General features: G+C 41.5%; 1 protein-coding gene across 6 annotated transcripts in view; it reads right to left on the minus strand.

Annotated features, from left to right (window-relative positions):
* The window catches only part of tns1b (tensin 1b), a 160,081-nt gene that overhangs the window by 94,831 nt on the left and 44,817 nt on the right, over positions 1–20,433 (minus strand). For all 6 annotated transcript variants that reach the window (XM_079170674.1, XM_079170672.1, XM_079170671.1 and 3 more), the window contains exons 2-3: positions 19,278–19,392; positions 5,607–5,644 (exon numbers count right to left, since the gene is read on the minus strand). In XM_079170674.1, the coding sequence (XP_079026800.1) occupies positions 5,607–5,644; positions 19,278–19,392 (153 nt within the window). The remainder of the gene's footprint in view (positions 1–5,606; positions 5,645–19,277; positions 19,393–20,433) is intronic.

Genomic DNA, 20,433 nt, shown 5'->3' on the forward strand with positions numbered 1-20,433 from the left:
ACTTAAAAATCCTGCCGTAACTCAAATCAGAAACATGATTTCTCAAATAAGAGGCGGTGTGATTGACCCCGTGCTTGTGTTGTTTCCCACAAACGCATGCTATCATAAGGTGGAGGGCAGAGCAGCGAGCATGTGTTCTGTCCTGTGACTGCTAATTCAATTAGCCTCGGAGCTGTCGGCTGGCTCTGTATTTGATCAGACTGTGAGCTGCTTACTTGAAAGTACAGCACACACAGACACCATGGCAAAGACCCAAGAGAATATTTGGATTATGACGCCACCCCATCCATTTTCTCTTTTGCCCTCACTCGTTCCTAGCACTCAGTCTGTCACAGCGATATGACTTTCACATGTTCTCTTGACAGAAGCCCCCCCCCCCCTTCTACTGCCTCACCTTCTTACTGCAAACTCCCATTTCTCACTATCTGCAGAGCCGCCGCCGCCGCATGGAGAAGGAAGGAAGTTGTTCATGTTGTTACTTGGATTCAATACCACGCTGACATCTTTGAAACTTCACTCGGGGTTATGTAATGCCTCTGTGCTTACAGTCAAAGGACAACGTGTGGACCCAGAGCCAGTGTTTGGTTTGTCCTTTCTGGGCTACTGTAGAAACATGGCGGTGCAACATGGCAGTCTCCATATATACGTAGATCATTCTAAGCTAAGAAAAACACGATTCTCAGTTTCTGGGGATTTTACACAAATGACAACATAGCTTTGAATAGTATATTTTATTTTTGCTAGAGACCCCAAAATGTCCACATACTGGCCTTTTAAATGATGTACAAGTCATCAGTATTGTCCAATTCTGCAAAATGACTCTTTAAAACTACCTAAAGTAGTAGTAGTAGTGCTGAAATGATTAGTTGAGTAATCCATTAGCTGATCAACAAAAAATATTCGACAAATATTGTTTACAAATTGAATGGTAATCCATCCAATAATTGTTGAGAAAAATGCAGAACATTCTCTGGTTCCAGCCTCTAAGACCCAATGCTAAATGTACTGCTTCTTTTGTTGTTTTAGATCATTGTTAGTTGATTAACTTTTTCTCAGGTACCTGCAGTAATATACAAAAACGAGTACTGCCACATTTTTTTGAATTTTGGTATCAACAAGCATGGGTTATTGTGACATCGCTAACTCTAACTGGCTTTGTGCATGAAGCTCCTGTTGACCGGTCAGCTACTGTAACCTGCCACAGTTATAAATCCAAGCTGTGTTGAGCAGCTGAGGGGAAGGCCAGCTGCAAACCTGATGTTCTCTCTCAGAAACGCACCCCACATGCGTGGATACAGGTGTTTGGATGTGTTAAAAGACTTGGAGGCAATAAATAATAATGAGAGTCTGTCTTATTGTCAGCCGCACCAAGGACTTTCAATCACCAGATGATCGTTCCGAAATGTTAAAAATGTGGCCACTGACATGCACACAGTGGTATGTAGTTTCAGTATCCAGAAACTTCCTGAAATGGAGAAAGTGTAGGTAATCAATCACAAATGTGCCCTAAAGTAAAAAAACTGAAATTATTGATCTGATTTTCGTCTTTTTTTATTATCTATGACATAAATTCCTCATTCAATTCTATTCTCATTTGCCCTTTAAAATATGTGAATAGCACTCATTTGTTGAGCAGGAAATGATTCAGACCGACCTACAAACTGATGTTATTAAGACGGTTAAACTGTTGAGCAATACAAAGAAGCAATTTGCAGCTCTTCACACGCTACAGATCTCTAATCGAAGCATGTTGTGCTCAATGAAAGGAACTAAAGCGGTCACAAATAACAAATCTGAAATAGCACAAACACACAGTGGACGGCAGCCAGCACAAAGAAACACGGGGTTTTCCTCCAAACACGCATTCGGAGAATTTCAGGAGCTGGGAAAAATGAAAACAAATTCTTCGTCATTTAGGCGAGGAAGACCAGTGGAGTAAGAATGTGTCCGTGTTCTTACACTCTGCTTTCTCAGACCTCCTTCCTCATTAAAGCTGGAACATAGTAGTTTCCTTCTCAAAACACACTCGACGGGCAACGAAGGATCAGTGAAATCTAATAGGTCGTACTCAGCACCTCAGCTTATTCCTGACTTAAAGTGTCCAACCCAGTAGAGACTAGTGGATCAGTGGGGCTCATGCTTTGGTCGATTCTAGCTTATCAGAAATATAACAAAGTGTTTTTTATGATGAGTAACAATGAATCACTCTTTATTTATTATTTATTTGCTTATTATTTATTATTTATGTATAAATAAGGACAATTTGTTCTTCTTTTGTTAATACCCACTGATTTCTGGGATTCACAGATGTTGAGCATCTTGTTTTCAGAGTCCACAAACTGTTTGTCCAAAAACAAGGAATGGAAACTGAGCAAAAGGAACCTGGGGTTCAAATGGTTAAGGGTGAGTGTTGCTGCAATAAACAAAAGAGACCACAGACCACAACTGAGGAGCAGATTATTTCTCTTTACAGTATGTTTATGCTGAATGTCAGACTGAAAGGGAGATTGTTTTAACTGCACAAAACAGGAAGAGAATGTCGTGGATTTGTGAAAGATTAAAACGTGGGGTTCACCTCAGTGAACAAATAAAAAAATGCAGAATGAAATAATCCTTCTGTAGCTATGACTACATTGTGGACAGTCAAACGGAACTTTTCTCAGCTCTACTGGCGGAAGCTCCTACTATGGCTGCTACTCTGCTGTATGTCTCAGAATAAAGTTGGTGTGAGCAGACCGATAGCTTTTAAGGAGTCGATGGTTTCAACCATGTCTCCGACAAAATAACGTTCCTATACAACTAAACTGCATTCTCAATTAGGTTCCAAGGTCCTCTTGGATTATGGGCGCATGTTTTAAACGGTTTTCAACATGTGGATAACGTTAGAAAATGCAAAAAAAAAATACTAGGGTTGGTTTAGTATAAAACATAATGGTTTGTCTTAAAATGACTATGTTTTTTTTTATGGTAGTTAATTAAAACTTGAACGTCAATCATTAAGTATCAACTTTTGGTTTTACTCAGGACACAAACAGCAATGTCCTGGGTGAAAGTCCTGTGTTTGCTGTCGACCTTACCTTCCTCCGGTTTAGACTTCTACAGAGTTATCATTAGAAATGTATTTGTGATACGTCAAAAATAGACAAAAATAGGTTTCGTTCAAAATATAATGCACAATGCAGTTTCGTTGTATGGGTCCGTTATTTTTAGCGGGAGAATAGTGAAGCTTTTACCTTTCCTTAATGCTCCTTAAGCAGCACAGTAGGAAAGTCCCAGACATCCAGCCACAGGGTTTTTCAGAGAGACGATAAGTTTGGGCAAAGGAAGAAGACGTGTGAAAGAAATGACAGGGAGGGTATTTAGCTGAAATGTACAAGGATTTGCAAAAATTGACCTTGAAACCACTCCTGTTTTTTAACTTCCAGGGTGATCTAATAAACTCTCTCCAGTCATCACCCAGGAGTGAAATCTAACTGACAAGATTGAAAGCATTTTTCACATCCAGTTGAGAGCAAACACACCTCAGGGTGTTCTCACTCTCACACACACACACACACACACACACACACACACACACAGGTCTGACCATTTGTTTGCAGTTGCCAGGTTAAATACGGGGCTGCATATTAATCTCATCTAGAGACAGAGATTTATAACTGTAGTGTGTACTTGGGATAACTGTCCCAGCCAAGAGGTATGATCTGGAGTTTAGATTCCTAACAAGCAAGGTCATATATGACTGACAGTACATAGAGCTTTATCTGTTTCTTAAAATAAATATTCCATAAAAATGTGTCCAACAGTCTCGCAGGCCTGACTGAGTGGCGATAGTGATCAAGCATGACGCTGTCGTGGTCACTCCCTTGTTTTTCATCTCAGGCTTGTTAGCAAATTGCTTCCTGCCAAAGCTGTGTCATTTTCAGCTGAAATGTTTAGAAAAGGAAATGCTGTTGTGATTTTTTTGGAGATGGAAAGGTCCAGTTTTGTACATATATAGACACAGGGAGTATGTTCTGGGTTCCTTTAACGTCTCCTCCCACACATTTGACCCGTGACTTCCTGAAATACAAACGTTATCAACAGGAATGTAGCGTACGCTTTCATACATCACACATTGTTCTGCAGCACAGCGACATAAATAAATGGAGTGGGACAACGAATTATTTTGCACCCTCCGTTTTGCTAAATATCTATCCTCAATATTTGTTTTTCACTTGAACTAGTTCCCTTCCTTCCATGAAATAGTTCATATGATTACTGTAAACATCTTAATATTCAGAGTAATGAGGATATTGCTTTTGGCAAGAGACTCCGCTTTTGAAATGTTAAAATGTAATCTGTGCTCTACAAAAACATGCCATTCATCCTCCATTTTTGGGGGGGTGGAGGGAACATTTTCTAAATGCCAGGGCGAATCAGATTTTGCATTCATTACAGGTCCGTATTGTTGTTCATTGTTCATACGTTTATTTTGGGCTTCTACTATATAGCATGTTCATGTCTGAACATTCCTGTATTCAACCTCTGTCTGAAATGCTCCGTTTAAGCGCCTGTCTCTTTAAGCCCCCCCCCCCCTCCTGAAAAAGCCCAGTGCCCTCTGATTGGCTTGCGATAAAAATAAGGTGCACCTTTGCAAAGGTAGCTCACAAGCCGTGGCTGGTAAACCAAAAAAAAACTGACTGGGTCGTCTTATTTCACAGTTTGTTAGAACTCCAGATACCCAAATGTATGTTCTCAAGCACTGAAAAAGTGAGTTTTTTTTTTTTTTTGTCCCCTTTAAATCAAACTAATCTGCTGGCACTTTTTTGCAATGCAAAGACAGAAGTGAAAGGTGGTAGGGGCTGGGCTTATCATTTCCGTTATTTTGTTCTACTAGAGGCCTTCCCTGCATGGCTGGCCAAAGCCCCCACCTCGCACTTAGCACTGCACCCCTGGCATTTCCTGAGAGTAAAAGAGGGATTAGGCAAAGCTGGCAAGAAGCACCCATTCCAATAATGAATACCAGATGAAGGCTGGGTATAAACATAGGTGTGCATACGTACTGTACATGTGTGAGTGTCTTTGTGTTCGCGTGCTCGTGTGGGCAAATCCCACCTCTCATAAACCTCTCATAGCAGTTGTACTTTTACACACAAAAACCTTTCCCCTCTTTAAGGACCCTGCAGGAACTTCAGCTTCACTTCTTCCCCCCTCCCATTTTCTTCTACGTGCTCTTTGCCGTTACAGAACAAGATGAATCAAGCGACGGCTCCATCCAGAGGTCTTTTATTTTTAGACGCAGGAGCAATCTCCAAGACGCAAGAGTTTATCCAATACAAACACATTCTGGTACAAAGAGCACTTGTTTAGACATTCTTAAGATTTTTTTGCAGAACATAAACTCCCCAAGCTCCACCTACCTCAACATCTGCATGTATGCTGACTCCACCTAAAACATCCTCCCGATAAGCTCAAATGGGTTTTATTAAAGGGGAAGTTACGATTGTTTAGGAGCCTATCTCATGTTGTTTTTTCTCCATGTGGAAAGCAAAGCACATCTGATGGATCTGTAAATTACTTTTTATTTAATCCCTTTTGTGTCTTAAGGTGTGCGGTTTAACTCTTACCTTGACTTCACATTTCTTGTGGCATGCTATTCGGCACACTAGAGAAAACAGAGAAATAGAAAATGAATTAACTTCAGAGCTCATAAAAATCTGCAAAACATTGTGGACCAATCCAAACACTGTGGTCCAGCACGAATCATGACACTGAGCAGTCGTCAAGGAGGTATGAAAAAGCAAGAGGTTTGTTCAAATTCCACAGAGTGTTTGTTCTGTGGTCAAAGTCAAATATCATCTGCTGTTAGCAGGCTAATACTGCCCATTGTTAGCTCTGTGTTCTTTGCACACTGGCTCCCTATCAAAGGCTTAAATCGTTCTTCTGGAAGACTCCGATACGCTTTAAAAGACCTGACGTCCGTGTTGTTTGGTTTAATTCACTTTAAGATTGTGATCAGCGGAGTCGAACACAACACATGAAGGTAAAACCAATGCTGACATGTGGGTCTTTCTACTGGCACTGCTTCTCATGAATGACAAGCTTGGACATTTTGTATTCACCACACCAGAGCAGAGCTTCACAGACAGCTGCACAGATGTTCCAGAGAAGATGTTTATCGAGACAATATAAATGAAACTCAACAGCAAAAGAAAACGTAACTTTCCTCTCAGTTATTAAAGCACAGCGCTTTAGATTTACGGACTAAACGAATATCAATCCAGTGAATAATTTATGATATTTTGCCTGTCTCTCTTACTCACATGTACAACGATCCACCTTCAACCTTTGATTCCGACATTGTGACAAAGATCTGTCCCATGGCTAGACGATTTTATATTTCCTGCTGGATACTTGTTAGGCAAAAATGATAATGCAATTCTAACCTACAATGTCACTGGCTATTGAAGAGCCATGCTCACAATAAAACAAATGGTAACAAGCTGATGTGTCATTTTTACCATAGTCAGCATCTTAGTTTAGCTTGTTAGCATGCCAACATCGCTAATTAGCACGACGCTGCAACTGAGGCTGATCGAAATGTCAAACCGAATTTCATGTCAATCCATCAATAGCTGTCGTGACATTTCACTAATGATCAAAGATGTGACAAATTTAGGGGCTCAACAGAGTCATTACATCCTCAAGGGACCATAGATGTGGAGATATTTCACTGGAACATTTAAATCTTAGTGTCTGCTGGTGGTGCTAGATGGACAGTTTGTTGATCACCAAAGTCATTTGAATTGGAGACCATAAATGGTGATTGAGCGTATGGCCAACTGATGAAAGCCCTTGCTTTTGCAGTATTATAAACTGTGCTGCCAAAGAGAACCAAACGGAGATCTTCGAGATTGTAACTTTAACTATCTGTACCAAATCTGCACTAAATCACAGCAATCCATCCCATATTTAATGAGATATTTCATTCTGGACCAAAGTGGTGGACTGACCAATCAACGAATCCTACCTGTTGCTAGCATGACAAAAAACACAACAACTTAATGGAGTCAGGTGATCATTGTAGGATTTAAAACTTCAATAAACATTTTTTGGGATACTTGAAAGCAGTGGAGACAAGCTGTAAACATAACAGTCAGGTTAAGTCAAGTCCAATAGTTGCTCAATAGCTTTGTTTTGGACACCACTAACTTTTGAGAAAAATATCTGGCTCTTCAGTTGCTAAATGCTCCACTATGTTCACCAGCTAGTTGGTCATTTTGTCTGTCTGCTGTTTGGTGGCGAGCAGGAAGTATACAATGGGTTTAGCTGCTTGCATTGGGTGGAAACAACACTGGTGAGAGCAATAAGAGCGAACCAAAACGGTTAAGTTCCCCCGTAATGACGATCCCCAATGTTATGTGGGATTCAGAGTTGAAAGGAATTCACAGAAATCTAGCACACAATCAAAAAAGATGAAAGACATTGTTCTACTATTGAATTTTAACACATTTTCGGCAGCTTCCCTTCTGCCCCCGAGCCCTCTCTCTGGGCTCCCGCTGGATCTACAAATAAGGGTCAATGGGGGAGAGCACCTGGACCAGCAGCTCATAAATTGTTAGAGCCCCTCGAAGGACAGAAAATCAAAACACAGCTCAGTGTGCCGAGGCGTAAGCTTTCCAAATAAAGGAGAAGTTTGTATGCTTTTACTGGAACACCCTACACCTTATGTAATGAGTTATTCTTCCTGTCTCCAGCCACATTTTTCAAAGCAAGTGTAATATCTATTGTGATTAGCTGTTAAGTCATTGATATGAATTTGGGAGCGGGCCAGTCCTCACATTGTGTGAGAGTGGAGGTCGTGTCGTTTGTTTTCTGTACCCTATACTCCCGGTTTTCTTTGTTGCCTCAGATATACAGTGTGCTTCTGACACCCTCTGTACTCTCTGATGTATGTCCCTTAATCGCACAAGATATTTCTCAAACACAGTCCTTTGTTCGTCAAACCATGTGCTCTGGTGTGCATAAAGAAATTTCCATCCTCTCAAGGCACGATTATTTATAAAGTAAATGGAAAGCCGCAGTTAGACACAAATTTGCCTGGAGAAGACGCGTCCACGTGAGCTGAAAATGTTTCAACTTGAGCAGAAAGAAATCACGTTTATACTGGGGCTTTTATGAACGAGCTTCATCAACGTACAGGGACGAGAGGAAACGGGAGAGAGCTGAAACACAAATACACAGACTCGATCCCACACACAGTCAGTGCGCCTGTTGCCAGCTAGCTTGCAGCTAACGTCTGTGCAGTCGGTTCATTGGCGAATTGGGGCGAATTAACATAAACGGTCCAGCGGTTAAATTTGTGCTTTCTTCAGTGCTTCTCATTGAGCTGATACCAGGAGGCAACCTGCGGTTCTGAAAAGTGAAGTCATTGCGCAAGGGCCCAAACTTTAATTCTGTCTAATGACCATCAGGGGGCAACTCCTCTGGTTGCAAAAAGAAGTCAGATTGTATAGAAGTCTATGAGAAAATGACTATTCTTATCACTTGATTTATTGCCTCAGTAAACATTGTAAACATGACTTTATGGTCTCAATCACTAGTTTCAAGTCCTTTTCAATGATGGTCCCATTTAGAGTAAAGTAGACAACAAAGCAGGGTATGCTAGGGTGTGGCTACCTGGTGATTGACGGTGTCGCTACCACGGTGTTGTCCAGTCTGAGAGTTGTCTGTTGTTTCGTTTCACAAGGCCAAAAAACAAGATGGCGACGGCTAAAATGCCGAACTTGAGGATTGAAGCCAATAGTTTACATAGCAATGTGTGTCACTTTGACTACGTCTACCTCTTATACACAGTCTATGGCTGATATCTGAGTTCAATTCTAACAGAATTGTGGCACTTATACTTGCATTGCTTTGACTGAGTGCTTGGTACAACTTGTTCAATAACAGGAGGGCAACAACCTGGACCAGAAGTCATGTGCAGCTTTGAGGTGCACCAGCTATCAACAGTGCTAACATGACAAGCCAATAAACAAAGAATGTTAAAAACCAATAGGAGTTTAACATGTTAACCTTATAATAAATTGAAGGCAAGAGTTGATGCTCCAAGACATCAGACTGACCGGTCTGATGAGTTTATAAGGTTAGCTAAATCTCTATGAACACTTATTTATAGACTTGCGTTTGTCATAGTCTTGGTTTTTATTTGTTCTTAACTTTTAATATGTGTTTTTTTATGGACTTGCCCTTTTTAATATTGCCGAACTAACTTTATAGCTTCTTATAAACCACAAACAGCTCTTTGCGTTGTTCAGGGTCAACGGTTAAGTGTTCAGAGCAGCTTGGGGGTCAACCAACAGCTAAAGGGCCTTCAATCTTATCGAGAAGACTTTTATTTGCTTTTCTTTCCCCCACAGTCACACCAACATCACCCATTCATTTTGAGGAGATTTGTATTTTTAGGTATTCCGCACCGGTGCTTTACTTAATTGACATGTCATAAGTAAAACTCCTCATGTAATCAGGCCTCAAACAAAATGATGTTCACTGTTACATGTGCGTAAGATGAAAACAAAATGAACTGGGAGACAAGGAGTGTGGACATACTGAAACTAGGACAAGTGACAAGCTTCCTTTTTAGAGCCAAATGTGTAATTACATCATGGTGCAGTTAGTTTCTATTTCAGCACACGCAGGACTATATTTGCACTTGGGGGGTAACATTTGAAAGTCAGTTTGACTTCTAAATTAGAGGCCTTCAAATGTGGGTGGCACACGAAGTCCTACCGGGATACACATTTCCAAGTTTTCCAAAAGTGCTCGAGTTCCCAGGGTCAAACCGAATGGAGATCTTTTATACAACGTGTAAACAGTGTGTCGCAGGGCACAGACTGAGTCCAGACTTTGACAAAAATAATGAAACGCATTCTACTCGGTTTGGAACAATATACTCTCAATGGAGGAACTTCTTTTGCATTTTCACCTTTATTAGACAGAGGACAGTGTCGAAATGGGGGAGAGAGAGAGAGAGAGAGAGAGAGAGAGAGAGAGAGAGAGAGAGAGAGAGAGAGAGAGAGAGAGAGGTATGACACGCAGCAACAAAGGTCCAGAGGCTGCAACCGAATCCGAGACCTTGCGGTTCTGCGGCATTCTCTGTGACCACTTGGCCTCACAATTCTCATCAATTGTTGATTATCCCAAGACGGAGCATTTCCATACAACATATAACCATTCAATCTGGGCTCCAACTACGGTTTTCAATCTAGATTTTCCATATTTTGTCCGTCACGTTTTTGGATTCATCGAACAGCTTATTCATCATTTAGTCTATAAAACGTAACAAAATAGTGAAAAAGAGCCATCACAAGAGCGCATGATGACGTCTTCAAAAGCTTGATTGGTCAGATGTGGTTCCAAAGCCATTTCTGCTTGAACGATTATTGATTATCAAAACCGTTAACAGACTAATTGTTTTAACACTGAGAGCAGGAGTCAAACACTTTTGTTTTTTTAAACTGTCCTGATGGGGTTGTCCCATGCGCAGAAGTATTGTACACATTTATGATTTTCTTTTGTACAATCGAGACGTAGAGAGAGAGAGAGAAAGCACGCTGAGGCCTGCACAAAGTCCTTTTGACACACTTGAGTCACATGGAATGCTCTCACAGACGTGACGTTCAAACACACTTGGCCGATTTGCTCGATAAGCATGAAAAGGAAAAGTGCCCGTCCGTCAGGACAACGTCCAGCGCCATTCCCAGCACGTGAGTCCCCAGTAAACAACAGGCCTCGTGGGCCACAATGGAAGAAGCTGGACTTCCATATTGGGTGTGAAAGCGCCCCGGCCCAGAGAACCTCGGGATAGGCATTACCTTGTTAGGAAGTCGTAAGCTTCGGAGAATAAACAGAGCAGAAATGTTCCTGGTGGAGGGACGGGAGAAGGGGAGGGGGGGGGGGGGGGGGGGGAGAAGATGAGGAGAGAAAAAGGCGATGCCAGGAAGAAGAGAAGATGTTGGAGAGAAGTTGGAAAAGGATGAATAACAGAGTGGGGGGGAGTGCAACTACTGCTCACATTAATCATTAGGCAAATGAGAGGACAGCAGGGCAGGGAGGTGGTCGAAATGAGGAGATGATGAGGAGTGTGGAACACTAAGTTGCTATCTGACTCTGGGTCTGTGGTATGCTGTACAGCATAGGCGGGAGGGAGTAGGGGGGAAATGATAGAGGTGGGTGTGTGTGTGTGTGACTGAGGCTGGGTGATTTCCTTCCCCTGGTCCCTTGGAATGAGCGTATACTCCCACAGGGCTGGGCTGGACCCTTTATAACACTGAACACAATCGGAGGGCAGGGCTGGAGAATTCCCCCCCCCCCTCCTCACTCCCTCCATCCCTCTCCTTTCCCTTTTTCTCTCTTTCTCATGCACAATCACAAACATGTGAGCACCATCACGTGTACACACAGTGTACTAACATACACAGTACGTCGCTCCTGTGTACCGACACGTACAGTACTAACTCTTTTTTTTCTCCCACCTAATGTGTGATGAAGTGGAAATAAATAAAATGTTGCTTATGATAATTATTATAATAATAAATCAATCCTTATTACTATTATTATATTTTAATATAGTATTGTTTTTCCACAAGCCCCATCCTTGCCCAAAACTTATAAGCAGACTTTGGGTTTACTTCCTACTTAACTCTTTAATCTTATTTGTTATTTAATGAATATAATTCAAATTAATTTACAGGTTATAAAGCCATTTTTATAACCAAATTGCACACAAGCCAGTGTGTGTGTTTGAAGAAGAGCATTACTTTAATAGCTGCCTGAAACCATCTCATGGCTTTTTGTATGTCAGTGGGACTACACATGTTTCTATAGAGGAAAACAACAGTGTAACTTGTGTACTTGAGTCAATGCTATAGATGTTATGTTTGTTTCATTTGTCTGTTTGAATGTTTTTAGTGTAAGTGTTGTTATGGATGTGTGAATTATATGGACAGATTTTAAGATTTTGAACTATGTAGTGTACACAAAAAAAGATAACATTCATGGATGTCACTCATGTTGTTTTCCTTTTATTCGAGCGGTGAATATATTTCCAGATTCCCACACTAGGGTTCCCGTCAGTGACGTAAACAGGAAGTAGAGTATAAAGCACAGAAACTGTTGATGACCAATTCTCATGTACTGCATTCAAAAGATGTTATTCAGAAACCTTCCCATTTGCCAGGGTGCTACCTAGAACCTTCAAAATAGGGTTCTTCAAAAGATGTCTCCTTCAGGAGGAACCCTTATTTCTAAGAGGGTGTTAGTTTAGTATCTGTCTGATAAAAGTGTAATAATTTATGGATATATATGTGTGTGTGTATGCAGTATATATATTTACCCCAGCTTTCAGGTCATGTAATATATCCTCTAAGACAGCCAGCCTTATTAGAGGTACTCAGCTGTTCCACAAGATTGACTGTGAACCAACAAATGACCTCTAGTGATTAAACCTCTCTTCTAAACATCTGAAAAATAAGTTGCATGTGCCTGCACGCTCTCTCTCTCTCTCTCTCTCTAATACTCTGTTGTGTTTCTTTCTGTGTGCTCTCTGCTCTATTAATGTTAGTAATTATTGACACTCAGTCATCCCGATCCATCATCGGACTAACACATGGGATGTCATCATTCAGCCCACGCATTTTCCCAACGAAAATCCCTGCCAGTGTTGGGTTTCTGTGGGTAAAGCCCCACCTTCATCCAGCTGCTAAAGGCTTTCCCAACATGGCAGATTCCCCTAACGCATGGCAGGACAGCAGATTGAGTCCTGAGTGAGAGTTTCCCATGGAATCCTTCTGTGATCTCTGTCATTTGTTTGCTTCGACCTGACAAAACACGACTTCTGTTTGTTTATTTTTTCTGTCCCTTTTTCCGATGCGCCGTGGGTTTTAGTCCGACTTTGTTTGGTTGAAACAGCTGTTTCCCTTGATTCAAGCTGCAGTTACCGAAAAAACACAGCAAATTACCGTGAGGTTTGTGCTGAACGATTTAGATATGTACACTGTAAGTCAGCAGCAGATGTAGGCGCACAGATGGATGAAGGTATTCCGTTAGAAACAAAGGACTCCGCTGCCTCCTGGTGGCTGTTACACAAGCTACAGCTGGGAGTTCTACAGTACGAGATACAGTTCTGTTCATCCAGTCCTCATCTTTCCTTCCTAAAGTGTAAAAAGCATCACATAGAAGTTTGACCACATCATCTGCAGCGCATACTTATCATTAATCGATGCACTGATAGTTGCTCTGTCCCAGTTGTCATGGAATTGTAGATGTTGAATATGCTCAGAGATGATTAGCAACTGTTTGATTAATACCGGTAGATGTTCTCATCTTCACCTGATGATGAAAATCATGCGATATGATCAAAAGCTCCAGAACAGCCACGAGACAGACCTTCTCCTACTGAATAAACTTTGAACCTCAAGAAGTAACTCTATCTCAAAAATGACATGCACAACATGGAAAAAGTTTAAACTGCGATTTAACACTTAAATTAGACAAATTGTCTCATGAATGAGATTTTGAAGGGCTTTAATTTTGGAATCCTACATCAGAATGTCCTGATTATTTCAGAGTGAGACCTTGAGGTGGTCTGCTATTAGCCTGTTATGAAATGATATTGTAACAATGCACCATTTTCTCTAAAATCTCATTTGAAATTAGACAAATTGGCTCATGAATGTGATTTGAAGTGAGATCATTAATGAGATCCACCTCTTCCCAAGTTCCTAGACACTCGGGAGCCCACTCCCAAGGCTCTAGGACCTTCCAATCATCTAACCCTAACCCTAACCCTAACCCTTATCCTGTGCTTAAATAAGTCAAATTGTCTCATGAATGAGATTTTGAAGGGCTTTAATTTTGGAATCCTACATCAGAATGTCCTGGTTATTTCAGAGTGAGACCTTGAGGTGGTCTGCTATTAGCCTGTTGTAAAATGATATTGTAACAATGCACCATTTTCTCTAAAATCTCATTTGAAATTAGATAATTGTCTCATGAATGTGATTTGAAGTGAGATCATTAATGAGATCTGAAGAATGGACGCCTACATTTGCCTTAGACATACACATGTTGAATAATGAACAACAGATTCAATCTGATTCAATAGTCTTGCTGCACACTAAACTCCAGTTCATTGCAATGTTTCAACTCATCCAACAGGTGGCGCCCTAACTGCGTTAACTTCTGGAGCTGCCATTGAGGGGACTGTGTTAGAATTGTTTAAACCTCCTGCAAGTCCCATGTGTGTTTGACACAGATGTGTGCGTGAACAGTTGTTGAGTGAAACTGACACGCAGGCAGGTAGGTCGCGTAAAGTTTGCGAGCATGCTCGAAGAAGAAGCAGCTGAATTTCCAGTTTCTCAAAATCAGCACAAATGTCTCCACCGTTCACCGTGACGAAGTGGACTGAGGCTCATGGAAATTCATTGTCTGGTCAGTTTAGTCGATTACGATAATGATGTTAGACTGGGAGACGGCAACTATCCATCATCCTCATCCATCTGCTCCTCTTATTAGACTAATGACTTCTTCCTAAGCGAGGAGCGGCACCAAGCGAGACACAACAGCGGTGGGGATTAAGTTAATTGCTATGGGTCCATGTACTGTTCATATACTTTTTTTTATAAATGGGTGTGCATGTGTGTGATATGAACCGTACAGGCCGTGTTACCTGCTGCATGGCAAGTGTTCAAACTATTTCTATACGCTGTAGTAACACAATGTTTTCACAACTTAAGAACATCGATGCATGATACGAAAGCAGTTCTGCATGTGTGTTTTAACCCTCACTGAGATTTGCTGCATACCAGCTGTATAATGAGCTCAGCAGTCAAAGAACAGAGCTATGATAACCTTCACTCTCCCTCACAAACACACGCACCTGCTGCTGCGGTGTGTGTGTGTGTGTGTGTGTGTGTCTCCGGCCAGTCTTTGAGGACCCGCGTTGGAAGTGGATCCCCACAGGGACGGCGGTGTGGTCGCCTCCAGACAAAGCAGTCCTACCCCAGAGCACGAGAGCTCCACCCTTCACGGAAAAAAAGCACTCCCAAATCTTTGTAGATTTGTTTTGAAGGCGGTTTGATTAATGGCCGTTCACTGTGTGATGCCTTTGTAAAGAGCTGCTGTGAGAAGAAGAAGGGAAACTGATTCCACATGTTAGTGTTTTCCTTCAGTTTCGGGGGACGAACCCAAATGATTATGAACGGAGAAATGAGGCTTTCCTCATAAACTACACCAAATATGAACTCATCTATGGGCAAATTCTCATTCTCTTTTCCTTTTAAGGGCACAACAGCACTCCATTGACTTGCCCCCCTGCACACAAACCATTCATTTAACCTGCATTACAGTGAATGACTATAAAAGCCAGTTCCTGCCCTCAGGGCACAGTTCTCCAAAAATACCCTTTTTTTTCCTAGCCCACTGGAAAACTGTGGTCCTGACCTGCGTCAACACGCTATTGTTAAAGTAACTAACACCTTGTATCCTGGCAACCAGTAAAGAGAGAGGAAGTGCAAGTGCTTGTGTCATTACGAGACCATGTGACTGGAGAATGTTAGTAAACAAGAGCAGCAGATGGGAGGTGCTGTATGACTGAGGGAGAGGCGGGACCCTGTCAGGGAAGAACGCTTCCTCACATTTATCTATCTCTTAGATTTAGTTAAATGTTGAATGTCCGTAGTATTTCAGTGCTTCGAATATAAACTTTTGGGTGTAAAACTTTATTGTCCTAGATTCAGATGCCAAAACAAATACTTTTACATTTTTGGACATAGGCTTGTTCACTTTCTGGTGGAGAGTTAGATGAGAAAATTCTCATGTCCATTCCCTTGGATATGAAGCTACGGCCATTGGCTGGTTAGCTTAGCTTAGCTTAGCTAGCACAACACTAGAAACAGCTAGCCTGACTGTTCGAATGTCCCAAAATGCGCCTGCAAGCACCAACTGGTACATTCTTTTTTTACTTTATACAAACGGGTTAATTAGTGAACAAAGCCAGCCGTTTCCCCCCTATTCCAGAATTTGTGCTAAGCTAAGCTAACCGGCTGTTGGCCGTAGCTACATATTTAACATACAGACGTGAGAGTGATATCAATCTGGGGGGGAAACAATGGGACAGCACGAGAAAAAGAACAAGAGAGAGTGGTTGATGTCTACTGTGCACTTTGTGTTGTCCTCATAAATCCAGCTCACCCGCACACACACGCACACACACACCATTTGCTCGTACACATGACCAAACCCAGACATGACGAGGGAGAGAAAAGCAAACCGGGGTCAATTAAATCAGAATAGACTTAAATGCAGCCTTGTCACGGGGGTTTATTTCCCCTATAAATCAGTTCCACAAATAATGGCCCCAGGTGCCGTCTTGTGTCATTTTATGAGAACATTTAAGAGACTGTCTGCACACACAACTGAGTGATAGCAACAGTCTGTGCAATTTGTGGAACCGAAATATAAACTTTAATGTACCCTTTTTGGCGTAAGAAATGGAAACTTTTCTCAGACAATCGGAGATTCAAACCACAAGCTTTGTACTATGCAATGGACTCAGTGAAATCCAAATGCGGCCATCTTTTTTTCCTTCTATTATACTTCAAATGTATTCACTGGATGAAATGTATGTATAGCACACGGTGTATGTCCCTGGAGACAGTAACAACACATCGTCTGTCATTAAGATATTAACCTGTAATTTCTTAAGAATGGCATGCAGCCACATGATGGAAAAACCCAGATAAGAACTTAACTCAGTTAAGGACCAGCAGGATAAATCTGCGTGAAAAAATAAAATGGAAACACTTGCCTGTCCCTCATTACTATCTCTTAGGTGCCCTTGAGCAAAGCACATAAACCCCATATACACAGATCAGTGGCCACCACAGCAGACTGCGGTTGCACTGATAAACATTTGGGTGTGAATGTGCAACAGTGTGGTTGTGAACGAGTGCGTTCCTGAAAAGGACTATACTTTAAGGTAAAAAACAAATCATCGTCAAATCAAATCATTGTCATCATGATCGGTGTGTTGAATCATTTGATTGATATCTGTCAAACTGACACCTTTCCTAGGACGGGCCTACACATAGTACGGCGCAAGAACGAAATGTCATTCTGTCAAACGGCCTTTAATTAAGGTCCAAAATGTTAGCAATGTGCAGAGAATGCTCTTGTTTTTCTAAGCAGTGGCGGTCAAACATCTACCCGTCCTGTGTCAGATTTGGGAAGTTGCAGGCTGAGTATTCCCCCCCCTGGTCTGGTGTGCCAAACCAAACATCCAGACATTTCCGCATGGTTTCACTCGCCGTTATCAGTCTGAAAACAGACATTTCCACTACACCATGATGGGGTGAGCAGACCGTGGTCACATATTCTCCGATTTTGTTTTAACCCACTTGGAGCACCAGCTGGGAAAGGTTTACTGCATGGAGACTGTTTGGAAAATGGTGGCCATATTAAAGTCGAGTATTGAATCTCACTTACTTTCCTGGAATTGTTTGTTGTTTCACATTATATTTCAATCTCACCCAACTGGCAATTGCATAGACTAAAAAAAAACAGTATGAAATACTGCTTGATACTGGGACCCTTGTGAATTTACGTTCAACAGAAAGCAACATTTGTTCAGGAACCATGACATCTTTGTCCATTAATTAAAGCAACACAGACAAACCGAAACATGCACCCAATTCTATCCTATTGGAGTTAATTGCGTCAATCAAACCAAGCAAATCCCTCATCATCATCATCATCAACCACACTGCCTCTTTAGTAAACACCATTAAGGAAAGTGAGAAGCTGTTAACCTTTAACCTTTCTGAGGCTTCTTTTCCCCTCCTCTGTCACTTAACTGACTAAACCCTGACACAGAGCCGACCCCAGGTAACCTCAGATGACCCCTGATTTAGACCACTGATGGCCGCTGTAACAGATATTGCCTTCATTGTCCCAGCAAGTTAGAGCAGTTATTGCAAATGCTGTCAGTGGGCCTTAGCTCGAGGCTTGGGAATCTAAATAATCAAACTACTGAGTTTAGACTACCAGTCTGCTGAGTTATTTCGTTGCTTGTTTCAATTTTAAGCAATGATCCATAACAGATTACATTTAGGCTCAGCATAAACTTTCCCAGCGATGGGAGATGGGACCGTATATGAACGTCGTATATAACGAAAATAGTAGAGATGTGGTTTTACATTACATACAGATTTTACATCTAACAGGCTTCTAAATACAAAACAATGGGCTTTTGGAATGGAGCATGTGACAGTCAATAGTTTGAGGTTGCATTGCCTTTTTCATTACCATGCCAAGAAGAACTATAAAAAAAATAATAATAATCCTACAAGTTGTACCTTATAAATGTCATTTCAAAGTTTTTGACAACAATTAAAATTTAGTACAAGTGATCAGCTGTGCGAAAGACATTTAGGTTGTGTGACAGTAAGGACTTTTTGATCTTACGCACGGGTCAATAACACTTTTTGGCTTCAACGTACTCAGACACTAAAAGCCTCCATTGACACTCACTGTAATGAAATTCTTTTAGGCTGTGACAGACCATACGACTAAGTGGCTGTTAGCCTCAGGGACATATTTTCATCTTAAAATAAACAATAGATTTATAGATTCTGATCTAAAAAGAGAGCATATTAACCATAGACTGTATATAAGTGGACGTAGTCATCATGACGTCACCCAATGGTTTGTCCATCATTTGCTAAATGAACATCATGCTGTATTGAAGAAGACTTAAAACTAGAGATTGAGACCATAAACTTATGTTTACAATGTTTACTGAGGTAATATATCAAGTGAGGCGTAGCGTCTCAGTAGTGTATTTTCCCATAGAATTCCATACAATCTGACTTCTTTTTGCAACCAGATGAGTCGTCCCCTACTGGTTAGTAGAGAGAATGAAAGTTTTAAGACATCGGCTTCACTCTGCAGAACCGGAGGTTTCTGCCTGATCTTAACATCACGATAAAAAGTAGTGTTTTGTTGCCCTCTTTGATTGAAAGTTTCACCTTTGAGCAGGCGCTCTCTTTCCCTCATAACCACAGCCAACTGTGATGTCACTGTGTCTTGGTGTACATCTGTACATCAGTGTGGCAATGTGAAAATGAAGACACTAGAGGTCAGCAAAAACAGGATTTTCAAGCGGTGTCTGGAATCCCCCCAAAAAATCGGTTGCTATATAGTTAGTCCAAGAGATCAGAGTTTCGAAACAGGTGACTGACCTCGGCAGATGAGTCCGTCTTGGCTGATGGTCTGTTTACAAATGCTGCATTGCTTGGCCTTCTTGAAAGTCTTCACCCGGAACGTGTGGGAATGAAGAGCCTCCAACTCGTCCGGCTGCAGATAAGTAAGCAACAACAAAAGACAAAAGATGTGGAATGTTAGTGTTGGAATGTTGCAACCTGATGGGACTTCAATGAGTCCAGGTGGGTTGGGTCGTTTTGGACCTTTCATGTGTCTTTGTTTCTAAATGCAGGTGTCTTGCAAAAAAATACATTCTTAGTTAATTTGCAATATGAATATTTGCCAATGAAACACATACATTCATTCTCACATTCATCTCAGATGTGACCCTTTGTCCCCATCTTAACTTCTTTCAGCGGTTAAGCGTTACATGAAATGGCCAAAAGGTCCTCTAGAAATCCACTCAGGAAGTAAGGTTGTAGGGGCTTTAGTTGGCAGAACAAAAATGAGAAAAAAAAAGAGACAACAGTCTATTCTCTAATCTGTTATTTCCCTTCTGTCTTTTATCCTCCTCTTTCCTCCCCTTCCCAACTTTTGTCCTGACATCTCATTTCCCTCCGTGCAGGTGTGTTACGCAACTCTGGAGAAACTCCCTGACAGTGCTCCCCACCCCATTAAACATCCCTCTGTGTCTGTCTGCAGCCTGCTGTTTTTCCTCTACTGTAAACCTCCCTCCCACCCCCCACGGTCCTTTTCCTGTCTGCTTTGAAAACCTGGCATTCAGCAATGCTAGAGAGCAATCACAAATGTCAAGCTTTGTACCCTGCCGTCTCTTTACGAGAAACCTGCATCGTGTTTCTATTTGCCCCCTGATGGCCGACCATGGGGAAAAGTGACATCATTTTTGTGTGGTATTTGTTCAGCTGGTCCCCATTTTATACTTTGAGGTTCAGCCCTATGGGAATAATGGCCCAATGAATCCCCCACTAAGTCACACAACCTTGCCAAATTTGAATATTATCGTTATTATGTTGTAGAAGTACTTTATTGTAATCTACAATTAACAGAGTCATCATTAATGAGACCAAAAATAGAAAAACACTGCCAGGCCATTAGAGATTGTTTGGCTCGACGGTCACAGTTAAAGAATGCAGTAATATCAATAACACCAGAAGAGGCAGGGGCAACATTACG

This window comes from Pholis gunnellus, assembly GCF_910591455.1.
Source record: "Pholis gunnellus genome assembly, chromosome: 12".
In the NCBI taxonomy this organism is placed as follows: Eukaryota; Metazoa; Chordata; class Actinopteri; order Perciformes; family Pholidae; genus Pholis; species Pholis gunnellus.